Consider the following 12774-nt stretch of genomic DNA (forward strand, 5'->3'; position numbering starts at 1 on the left):
TCCGGCCCATGCCCCCCCCCCCCCTTGAGAGTCATATTCGATATTTTCAATGTAAAAATGCCGTTCATACTTAGTGTGCCCCCTACCCTTTGATTGTCACAGTAAATATTTTTTTTACTTCATAAGTGAGGACCCTTTTTTTCTTTTTTTTTTGGCTTGTCAAATTTTACGTGGACAAAATGACCTTCAGTTTTTAGGGAAAACCTTTATGATTTTGGCTTTTCCATTTTTTTCCTAAGAAAATGTGCCCCGGCCGGCCCCCCCCCCCTTGGAAAATTTGGATCAGCCCCTTCTATAAGCAAAATTTCAGTGGGCAGTGCCGGATCCAGGAGGGGGCACATCCGGCCGTGCCTCCCCCTTTTGAGAGCAAAAGTTTTAATGTTAATATGCTGTTCTTACACAAGTGTGTTTCCCCCTTAAGTCACAGCACATATTTTTAATGAAAATATGACCTTCAATTAATGGTGAAAACCTTTTTTTGTCAGATTTTCCTCGGTAAAAAGTGCCCAAAATGTGCCCCCCCCCCCCTCTTTTAGAAAATCCTGGATCCGCCCCTGTCAATGTCTTAGTGGTGCCACCGAAAAGTTGTATGATGTCAGTCAATCGAGAAAAACCTAAAGGCTACCATACTTCTTCGCGATATCGATAGTAGTCGCTACGTTCATACGTTCACTACAAAACAAAATACTCCACGTATTTCGCGTTAAAGCGGACCTGTGTAAAAGCCGGTTTCTGCGATTTATAGACGGCAGCAAAACCTCGTCAAAAAGAGAGTAAAAGCAGCGAAATGGTGGCAAACGGAGTCTCTAGAGGTCGGCCAGGCCGGACACCACAATTTCTAACGTTAGGCCTCCTTGTTGTTATTTGTATTTTAGCTTTTAATTACTGGAATGTGTCATCACGAAGCCGACTTCTGCAGCGACAAGTGCAAGAAATGACGGCGACACTCGAAGAATTGGCAATGAAAAAGGTGGGTGTGATGCACAGAGGATGACATTACCATTACCGACGCACACCATTCTTGTGCACACATAATCTGATGGGGTAATCACGAATCTGTGACACAGTCATTGGCGCTAATGCACTTTCGCACCAGCCGACTTTGAGATAATTTTTTTTTAGTAGGCTACTAAAATCTAGTACGTAGCCTAGCCTAGTAGGATGGGGGATCGGGTGTCCGGACACTTTATATTTTTGAAGCCTTCTTTTTTGTCTTAAGATTACACTAAAAATATGAATTCAATAGTTGTAATCATCTTCTATTTTGTTCTCTATAATATTTTCTAAAATTTTGTACTAAAATTTGATGAAACTTCGCTTGTAATTTTTCCAAATGACTTTCTAAAATTGATCGTCCGGACACACAACCTGTCCGGACACACAACAACTGGGTATATTGATTGAAAAATCAGAAAGAGTTCCATAAAGACCATATGCACCCCCTACCAAAAATAACAAAACGTCAAAAGAACTTGAGACTTCCGCCTTCCGGTCTGTTTTCTTGAGATTTTTCTACCATTTTTTACTGTTTGCTTACTCGAGACTAGCCTGGAGGCTCCTGGAGAGTAAAAAACAGTCTACTGACGTAGGCTTACTCTTCATGGAGCCTGGTTCAGTTAGCCATTGGATTGGTTTATAGTATATGATGGGGTGTCCAAACTTCGCGCACTTTTCAAAAATATTAATCAGGCTTAAATTTTTTCACAAAATATTCATAATTTATACAAAACCAATTCAAGAAATAGTTACCACATTGACGGCAAGATCGTAAACTATAAAATCATGGACGAAAATGTAAAGTAGGTCAAGGGGATTCGCCGGTATCGCGATCTCAAAATTCTATTCCGATCGGCGAATGCGCGCTGTGGTGGAAAAGGTTCAGAAAAAGTGTGACCTAACTTCGCGGACCAAAGTTTTCGTGGACATTTAAACAAAAACTGAAGCTCAAAAAGTGAAATATTTATATCAGTTTGATGGCAAAATGCTATAGAATCGGTTAGTACCACATTGAACTCACATTTTTGATGATTTCTGCTTGCAAAATGGTGATATCGTGATGCTTGTTGAGAATATCAGATTTCTTCAAAACGGGCGCTAACGGTGACAAATTTGCCGATCTTTTGCCAATATTTTCATGAATACTGAACTCATCCTAAAGAAACTTACACCAAAGGATAATTTTAGGTCGCTTTTCACGTTGATGATGTCAGATTTTAAGGATATTGGCTAGTTTTTTAGATAATGACCGTCCGCGAAGTATGGACACGCGCGAAGTTTAGACTCACTGCCATACACACCGTAGGTTTTCCCACGGTGAAACTAGACCTAAATCACACATTTTACTTAGGGTTTTGACAAAAGTTTTGAGCCCAAACTAACGTACATGGGCCAAAACAATATTTACCCCCCAAATTTAATATGTTTGTATATAGGCCTAGTAGTAAATTTGAAAAATAATTAAGAGCATGAGCGTTTACTTACCCAGTCTGTTTTGGTCAGCATCTTGATGTCTTTGTTATCGATACCTAGATACCACACGCGTGTATAGGCTATAGCTGCTAATTTAAATTTTAAAAATACTTGCATCGACGATAAATATGAATCGTAAAATACTTGCATCGATGCCATTGGTTGATAAATGTCATAAAACTATCTTTATGATATTTATCAACCGATGTAAGTATTTTACGATTCATGATGTTTAGTATTTATTAAGTTTATTTTTTTTTAAGTATTTTTAAAATTTAAGTTGGCAGCTATACATGCGTGTGGTATCTAGGTATCAATAACAAAGACATTAAGATGGCGACATCACTCCCTTGGGTTCACTGTAATTGACAAAAGTTGCTGCAGGCAAATCTTATGGTCGCTAACTTCTGAATGAGAGTTCTACAATGACCTTGAAATACAACCATGCCCGTTCGCGATATTTGGAAAAGCGGTGGGCATAGTGACCTTGAAATGTGATGAGAGACTTGCTACATGTACTGTACACATGGCATTTTGGAACAAGGTATGGAACTGATGGGGAAATTCTCTCAAAGTCGGCCGGTGCGAAACTGCACTAGCTCCCAGTCATTATATTACTAGCAAATGTGTCTGCTAGATTAGTTATTGGCATTATTATAAAATGGGTAACCACGTACCACCATTCAAGCTTAGTACAGCAGTCACACGCATTGGTTCCCTGTTTCCACAAGTGCGCACATAAAAATGGACAAGGGTTTCCCTAAACCATGATTTTGCCAGTAAATCTAAATCTAATCCATAACCTTGCATTAACTTAACTTGGTCATTTGGTGTGGGTGTGATGTGATGTGTTTCATGACGACAGACAGCAGCAGTTCATCCAATTTAATACGAAAGCTATGATTATTCGACTATGTGAACATAGGCATGAATTGTTGAAGCCATTATGGCTTTGGCTATGCCTACGGACTGCACACTCTCATGAAAATTACTTGACAAATGTAACAATTTGGACAGATCTCCAAAGTCAAATTTATGGTTTAATGTAAATATTTAGAGAATCTAACAGATCTACATGTAGATCACAAACCTCACTAAAATTGAATTACATGTAAAATCCTTCCATATTTTCTTGACACTTCTTGATATTGGCTTGCTGTAGGATTTGTGAAAGAAATGGTTCCGAATCATATGCAAAGAAAGCATTGTATGCTTTAAATCTGTTCTAAATTCATATCTGAAGGGAATATAGGCCTATTTTAAAGTAACCCCAAAACTGCAAACAGTCATGGTTGCATATTTCCTCAGTTTGTCTTTGCATTTTTTTTAAATTAATTGCAGGCTCAAAACTTGTGGAAATTTTAAATACATCTGCATACTGTACTGTCATGTACATATGTAGGTCACTGTGTAGTCACATTCCCATACATTCGCAAGGTTCAAGTTTCATATTTATGAAGAAAATAATGGTGAATACCCTTTGTTTAGCATGTGTAGTTACATGTATTTGTTATTAATCTTTTTTGTAGGTTCATCTGGAGAAAAGAAGCGAAGCACTCCAAAGCCAGATAGGAGATGCCAACAAAGTGAACACTGTTTTAAAAACTGAAAAAGAATCCTGTATTAGAGAGAAAGAAGATATTCAGGCTTTAAAAGAAGAAGTTGGGTCCCAAGCGGAATCTTTGCGGAAAGAGAAAGACCTTGCAGTAACCTCATTGGTAAGTGGTCTTCATTTTCATTTATTTTGATTGGCGCATGATTTGTTGAAAAAAGAAAGAATTAATCTCAAATTGGGTAATGATAACACTTTATACTACATGTAGAACTTCTCATTGTTATTATGGTTTACATACAGTATGCATGAATAGTGTCATGAATCTATAGCCTCTTGGCAATTGCATAGCAGTATACAGAAGATGTTAATAAAAATCTTTTTCAAATGACATATAGAATAGATTATAGATGTACTATGTACATGTACTGGAGGGCCTACCTTTTAGTCTGCAGACACAGACGCTGATTGAAACTTTGATCAACAAGTGAGTATTCACACAAGACTTTATATACATGTACACATACTGTATAAAATGTGCCAAACTTTTAATTTCAGCGAGAAGACCTTCAATACACAAATTTCTGTAGGCTGCGTATTCAGACAAAGTAACTGAAGTGAAGGTTTTTTTTTAGATGTACATGTATTTGTTAGAAATGTAAAATTTTATATTTTCACCAAAACTTAGCATTCTAATAGCTCTATAAAGTGAGTTAAAGGCAAAAACATACAATTTAGGGCAAATTTTGTACATGTTTTGCATTATTAAGTTATTAACAAAATATAAACAATTTTTTGAAAATTTTACTATAGTCTTGTAGTTTACTTCCAGCTCTATGCGCATGCAAATTTTCATGGCAATTGCGCAATCATCAGCTGAGAACTGAAGGGGGGGTCTGAAATAGCCCAATTAAATTAGGGTTAAGCATCAAGGTCTTAATTTTCAAAATATACAGCAAGTCATAAAATGGGTTCATGTGCTTGATTTTTTGCCATCAAAATTTTAATCTCAGTATCTCACCTAGTTGACAGTTCTCAACAATTGGGCATTTTTCCCGGGGGGGGGGGGCCACTTACATTGACGAGTGGATACCATGGGCCACCCAAAAAACATGTAAAAAGGATGTCTTTTTCAAGATAGGGCACGTTACGTACGTAACGTGATAGGGGTGTCAAAAACACGAAAATAATGAAAAAAGGGTATCTATTTCGCTAGGAAAGTTACGTGTTTAGGGTCAAATTTGCGGAGATAATAAAACAAAATTAAAATGTTTTATAAAGGATGTCCTTTTTGCCCCAACACTACGTGTTTAGAGTCCGATTTGCGCGAGGTGTGGAAGGTGGGGTGACTGGGGTCGTACTAAACCAAATAATTTGTGTAAAGGTAAAACCGACGACCGAAGGACCCGAGACATAACAATAAAATACTCCTGTACTTGTTTAGGGGTTCATTTCAGGGAATACTTGCCAAGAGTATCGTTTTGTTTCCAATACTTGTAAAGGGTAGGGTTTCACACGCCAATACTTGTTAAGGGGTGCATTTTCAGAATATGGAAAATACGTGTTTAGGATGCTTTTCGAGACCCCATGGTCGCGCATGGTATCCACTCGTCAGTGGAAGCAGCCCCCCCCCCCCCCCGGGGCATTTTTAGACCTAAACAAGATCATAACGTTGAGTTAAAACCTCTATTAAGATCTAAATTTATGTGAATTTCATCAAATTTTACAGTAGGCCTATTCATATTGCTCTTTGTTTGCTCTTTTAAAGTTGTTTGCTCTTTTGCACTTTCAGCACTTTTTATCTCATGTGAGGAAAAATTCCAAACCACTCTCCCATTCAAACTTGAGGTCATATGATTCATCATACTTCAAAGTACTACAGAGTATTAAAAAGTATTCTGAAGACATGTAGGCATTTAAAAAGGGGGTCCATGGATTGTTTTCAACCAATAAGATTCACAAAATCCGTTCTGCATTTATATTGCACATCACAGGGGAAAAATCAGCTGATACCTAGCTGATTAATCACCTGTTCAGTCACTGTGATTTCAGTGCAATAGCAAAAGATATGCGCAGATCATGATGCACACAAATGTACATATAATTGTGGAATGTCTTGCTGTACCTTAATACAAAAAGATCATAGCAAAATTGTATATTTATTAAAAAATACCAAAGAATATTTGTTAAATAAAGTCGAAAGTACCAGCGTGGCATACATAAAGTATTGTATACTGAACAGAACATGAATTGTGTAGTATCGACATACAACTGCAATCACACCTCATTATAATATGCTTATTAAAGTATGCCATGCTGTCGTTGTCATACATCACAGTGGCAGTTTTTATTGCTTGGAATGAGTCCAGGAAAGTAAGGGAAATATAATAAAATAAGTTTGAGGCTCTCTAGAACACCTGCTTCTGAAAACTTATTGCTCTGGAATTGAAATCAAATATTGAAAATGGGGGTCTTGACTGTGGCACATACTACAGGTGTAATATACATGTATCTTCATCAGTTGCACCCCCCCCCCTGACTTTAGTGCATTCAGGTTTATTCTGTACATGTATGTATGCATAAAGAACAACCTAATTGACAAGTCTATGAAAGTTCATTTAAGTATTAAAAAAAAATTAATGTACATGTATGTTTTTATTTATCCAAAGATAATATTTGGTCATCCATTTTGGGCCTTTGTGGTAGGAATTCTAGGATATAAAATACACACAAGATTAATGTACATTTGTATAAAGCAAACATTTCTTTGTTTTGTCAATTTTCTGATATTTCAACTTCTTCCCATCACTGTAAAGAGAAGTAATGTTTGAAGGCTGCTATTTATTGCTTTAAAATTTTCTTTGAACTCTAAGCCTAACAAAATATAAAGCTTTTTTTTTCTTGCTATTTATTTATGCTCTTTTTGAAGTAATACAGTTCAGTGATGAAGACAGCCAACTGTATGTTTTCCAGTTTACATAGCTAGGCCTTAATCTTCAATGAGAATGCATGTACATGTACATGTCAATCTGATAATTGGAAGAGATGCAATGCAAATTGAAATATGGTATTAAAAAAGAAAACCATGTGAGGTTCAAATGGCATTCAATTGCTGCATGGACTGTTATGTACATCATGCAGTATGCACAATGTACAGTACACAGGAAGTGAACTCTTACCTCCCCAAGAAGGGAAATAAAGTGCATATAGGATTAGTTTCTGTGTTGGATTGAAAAAGGAAGAATAGTATTATGGGGTACATACTGACAAAATGAAAATATCAAAGAAATGTAATGTATGATGAATACTTGTTTACAATAATGGCTGCATGTCGCTAAGGTACAATATGTAGTGAGGGTACCAGCAAATTCAGTATTTACAATGGACATACATACACAGTTTGAAAGAACAAAAGCTAAAGTACATTGTACATTTAACCTTCTCCAAGAAACACTAAATTCTTTATAAATGTTCCTTTATTTTTTGTACCAGGCAAAAAGATATTTTTTTATTTTCAGGGGCTACTCTTCACAACTTACTACATGTAAATCCCTCGTACCATGAGACAAAACATAGCGATCAATCATACTACATGTAGGATGGACATTGGTCAATTCAATAAATCCAAAGAAATTGCCCTAATATCAGTCACTATAAAGCAGAGAGAATATCACCTCTTTAGTTTTACAGAGCCCAAATTTTGGTAAAACCCGCCTACAAAGAATGAAACTGAATTTTATATGTAGACTGGAGTTTTGGCATTGGGAACTGTTGATACCAATGCTGCCCCAGTGCAGATTGGCACAGTAATTTAACAGTTAAGCTAGACTTCTATCAAGACCTACATGTATTTGTTCAATTAGTGTCTGTGCAGACTACATGTAGAAGGTACCAGCAAAGTACGTGCACACATGGACAAGCTACACAACCTGCTCAATCGTACCAGCTTTACTCATATTCTTCCTATTAATATATTACGTTGTAGAGTGACATTTTAAAATGATTTGATAAAGAAAAAAAGCAGCATCTAGAGTTTGTTTATTAATTTGAAAAAATAATTGAATGTTTAAATGACAATGTGTACATGTGTCAAAATCGCAAAGAATAGAGATAGAAATTCCTTCCAAGATATAATTTAAAACTATACATTTTATAACATATTTTTGGGAAATAGGAGTTTCACACAATAATTCAAATACCATTATTCACATTAATGTATTTGAACATGTCCTTTAATATTAAAGTCAGAGATGCTAGCTGTTCCATTTTTGCAGTAGTTGCTCTGGGTTTTTTTTGTGGGGGGGGGGGTTCCTTTTTTAAAATAATGAACTGCTTTATGCCCAAAATCCCAAAGTAATTTTTTCCGAAAATTAATTTGCATTTCTGTAGTTAAAATTTGAATTCAGACTTATTTAAAACATATTTTCAGCCATAGAAAACACCTTTTTAATGTAGGTAAAGAGTATCTAGATGAATTTCAGACTTTATTTTATCAAGCCTTTATAGTGGCCTCCCTGTTCAGTGGTCTTCATACTTCTGCACTGCACCTGTAGGATTAAACTACACATACTGCAATTGATACAAATAAATTCATATCTATTGACATCAATACTGTGTATTTTGAATATCTTTGACATGTAAATATAAACAAGGATATTGAAATATAATATTTTTGTGATCATATAATTTGTGTTATGCTTTCATTCTCATTAACAGGCACAATTCAGGATAAATGCCTCCAAGACTGTTGAATTGCTCATGGATATGAAAAGTAAGTCATGTATTTCCTGTGTTCTACGCAATCCATTTTCAGGTATTTGGAAGAATGGCATACACCTATCAATGCATGAACTCTGTAGAGATTTCATAGTGATCTTCTTTCGTGTTTTTTCTCCAAACCTTCAAATTGCATGTGTGTAATAATATCCCATAAAATGAATATCATACTTGATTATAATCCTGGGCATGTAAGGTTTTTCAAGAACAACAAATTTTGGTGGAGGTTTGCAGGAAGTCAAAGTTAATTGAAATCATCCTATGAGTGGATATGTAAATGTATGTGCAACCATATTTTTATTTTAAACACAAGGGTACAAGTACACAGGCATAATTTAATTGACAACTTTAGCAGACAAAACAAAATGGACAAAACACTCTTCTTATTATCAATAGAACTTTAAAGAAATATAAATATGTGCTTCTTCCCTACTATAAAGCCAACAGCAAATATAAATTGCAATGAATATTTATTTGTGTTTTCCAGCTAAATATGAAACATTAAGAACAGAACACGAGCAGATCCAGGAAGCATCGCGGCGGGAAGGACAAGAAAAAGAACAGGCCATCCAAGCCATCCAACAGAATGCCAATAATCGCTTGGAGATATGTAATTCCCAGAAGCAAGAGCTCAACAGGATCATAAGCAACCTTCAGAAGGAGTTCTCTGTCATGCAACAACAGAGGGTGAGTGAGCGCAACATGTCCAAAGATGGGGTAAGTGCATGCCAGATTGCAAAACTGGTGACTTCTACGATGGCAGTTCTGTCTTGGCATGCTTCTGTAGGGTAGTTCTGTTGCCACTCTCTTCAATGGTTCAATCTGCAAGGCTTCTCTGGCAAGTTTGCTTGAGGTTTCTAAACATGAAGGACTGTTGAGCTCCATGGTGGCATTTCTAATCTTCACACACTTTTCTAGGGGGTTCTCTTCTTCAGGGTTTTTCTGGCAATTGTACTTTATGCTTGAAGTTTCTCAACATGAAGGACCATTGAGGTCTCAGGTGGCGGTTCTATCTGTGCTTGCTTCTGTAAGGTAATTCTATCTTCACCCACTTTGATGGTGCAATGTGCAAGGCTTCTCTGGCATTTGTACTTGAAGTTCCTGAATATGAAGGACTATTTAGCTCTGTGGTGGTGGTTCTATCTTCACACACTTCTGTAGGGTAGTTCTACCATCACTCTCTTCAAAGGTACAATCTGCAAGGCTTCCCTGACATTTGTACTCTTAAAAGCAGTTTCTATTTATGATCTAGGCTATTTAGACATCTCATGGTGGGTCTATCTTCGCACACTTCTGTATGGTGCAAGTAGCTCTATCATCACACTTTTCTCAATGATTCAATCTGAATATCTTATCTGGCCTTTGTACTTAAGGTTCAAGGTAAGGTACAATCTACAAGGCTTCCCTTGCATATTTTCAGCATTATCTATGTAATGATAGGCTATTGAGCTCTCTCGTGGTGGATGGTTCTATCTCCTCTCTTTTCTGCACAATCTTCAGGATGTCCATGAAGTTTCTATTCTTTATTACCATGATAAGTCTGGCAATCCTATCTTTCTCACTTCTATGTGTTGTGTTTTGTTAGATTCAATTCGCAAAATCTGTGAAAATAAAACCCCTGCAAAAATAGCAGCTTCTGCAGTACTTAGCTCATTTCTATACCTAAAGTTCTTTCTTGGTGTTTCAATAATTTTGATGGTTTCCCCAACGTTTGTTATGCTAAGTTACAGTGGATGGCAGTCTATTAAAAAATATCTACAGTGGCAATTTACATGTATCTTGGATACTTACCTACAAAAGGCTCTCCCAATTGTGGTACTCCGGGTTCAACCAAAAAATTACACGGGGGCGGCGGGCGAATTCGCCCCGGAAAGTCCAAAAAGAGCCCCGGAAAAGGGCTAAAAACATTCACACGAGGGCGACTGCAAAACTCATAATCGCCCCCGTCAACACTGTATATTTATGTAGCATTTCATGCATACGTACGTGATTGCATTTAAATTATACATTATATTGCATTTAAATGTGTACTTGTTTGCATTTGCGTGTGACCGCTTATATTACAATCTTGAGCTGTTTCCTACGCGCACACCAATTGTGCTACAAAATCCCAAACTCATTGCCCGACTGCAGTTGCGAACATCACGTATATATGTACGTAAATCACCACGGAGCTGCCCGCAGAGTCACACAAGCAAATACAAGATACAGTGGCACAATAACATTGCTCATTTCAGCGCACGCGAGTCCATCATAGGATCGTGTCAGCTAAGAGAACTTACCTGTGAATCTCTGTTTACGGGCATGAATAGTGCATGTGGTACATGTGCCTATGAATTTGAGATGGTACCGGTACGTACTTCTCGCTAGCTCGCGCCGCGCTGCTTCGAAGCTTCTATTTTTTTCTATTTCTTTTTTACCATATTAGTGTAGTGACTAGTGTGTGTACAAAACAGAAATATATAAGAGTTGGGACCAGCAAAATCACCTTGTTACTTGTATAAGAGGATTTTGTATTTTTGTTTATCCAAGGTTCCAACCCCTTTCCTTTATAACAAGGTTCCACTGTATTTGTATGTGTATGTGGTAAATTGTTATTGTGGTATATTTCTTGACTGTGTAGTGTGTAAATTGAGGGGGAGACAAGGAAATATGTCATACTAATGATACTATCACATCTCCCCCTCAATTTTGTTTGTAAATAATGAAAATGTAACTGATGTTAAATTATACTGGAAGAAGAGACAGTAGAGTAGTAGACAAAATTCACTAGAATTATTAGAATAAATCAGTACATCTTGTTAAAGCAGAGCCTGCAGCAGAGCAGCCCTGCACTGCTGACCAGCATCCCTTCAATGTGGCACACACACAGACACACACACACACACAAACGCAAAAAAGCCGCGAAATAGCTCCAGAAATTGTAGCCCTGGAAAGTGGAAAAAGAGCCCTGGAAAATGAAAAAGTAGCCCTGGAAATTTTTTAAGTTTCTCCAAAAAGAGCCCTGGAAAGAAAAAAAGTAATTTTTTGGTTGTCCGGGTTACTGCATGTATAGCTATTAGGATTAAGATGCCATGAATGGTTGATATGTCTTTGACTGTAGATTTAATTGTTTGGTTGTGATACATGTATGTGTTCACATTATTTTTTGACATCATAGTGATGCAAGACAGGTATGAAATGTCCCATAGGATAGTGTTAATGCCCACCATGACATGCAGTAGGATTAATATATCAGTGGTTGTATTCACCACAGGGTGGACAGCAAGTAGTTGCAGGGAATGATCAGGCAGCATACATTCAACAACAGCAACTTCTACAACAACAACAACAACAACAGCAGCAACAAGAACAGCAACAAGAACAGCAACAGCAAGAACAGCAGCAGCAATTACAGAATCAACAAGGACTACAACAGCAGGTCAGGATGTAACCGTATTTCTCAGTATCAATCTCATCTTTGTATTCATCATTCAAAACATAATCTTTGGACTTCTCTTTGATCGACTGTGTGAATATCAGTGCCCTGTCTTACAAAGAGTTGTAATTGTTCTGATCAATCACAACTATGGACGGTCAAGAACGTTCTCTATAGATGTTTACTAAGGAGACTGTGCAAATTTCCTGTAGAAAAAATTATGGTATGGATTGATTTCCATACAGTTGAGATTGATTGGATCAATCGTAACTCTTTGTAAGACGGGCTCAGGTGACATGTTTTAGTAGTGCTTGCATAAACTTAGGGTGACCAAGGCTATGGCCTTGGATGCCCATTTTGACTGCCTCACTGCTCTCAAAATTTCCCTAGTACTGACAGCGGTTCTAGGGTAATTTTCCGGAAATACTGTCTTTGAAAGGGCTGTGTTTAAGGATATAAACAAGGTGTATTTCAATATTCTTGAATTAAATGTGCCAAAACTACCATGATAAAGATTTATCATCAGGACAATCATAATAGATATCAATCAAGTAGTAGT

At 37.0% G+C, this 12774-nt stretch overlaps 1 protein-coding gene across 6 annotated transcripts in view; it reads left to right on the plus strand.

The window, feature by feature from the left end:
• Positions 1 to 597: 597 nt before the first annotated feature.
• The window catches only part of LOC129262305 (trichohyalin-like), a 35134-nt gene continuing 22957 nt past the window's right edge, over positions 598 to 12774 (plus strand). For 2 of the 6 annotated variants that reach the window (XR_010293683.1, XR_010293685.1), the window contains exons 1-5: positions 687 to 970; positions 3999 to 4187; positions 8738 to 8792; positions 9285 to 9514; positions 12054 to 12218. Coding sequence is in view for 1 of the 6 variants with exons in the window: in XM_064099976.1 (XP_063956046.1) it covers positions 788 to 970; positions 3999 to 4187; positions 8738 to 8792; positions 9285 to 9514; positions 12054 to 12218 (822 nt within the window). In the remaining 5 variants the exon portion in view is untranslated. Of the gene's footprint in view, positions 971 to 3998; positions 4188 to 8737; positions 8793 to 9284; positions 9515 to 12053; positions 12219 to 12774 lie in introns of all 6 variants that reach the window. The other 4 variants (XR_010293682.1, XM_064099976.1, XR_010293686.1 and 1 more) reach the window with 3 other exon arrangements.

This window comes from Lytechinus pictus, chromosome 5 (assembly GCF_037042905.1).
Source record: "Lytechinus pictus isolate F3 Inbred chromosome 5, Lp3.0, whole genome shotgun sequence".
Lineage (NCBI taxonomy): Eukaryota > Metazoa > Echinodermata > Echinoidea > Temnopleuroida > Toxopneustidae > Lytechinus > Lytechinus pictus.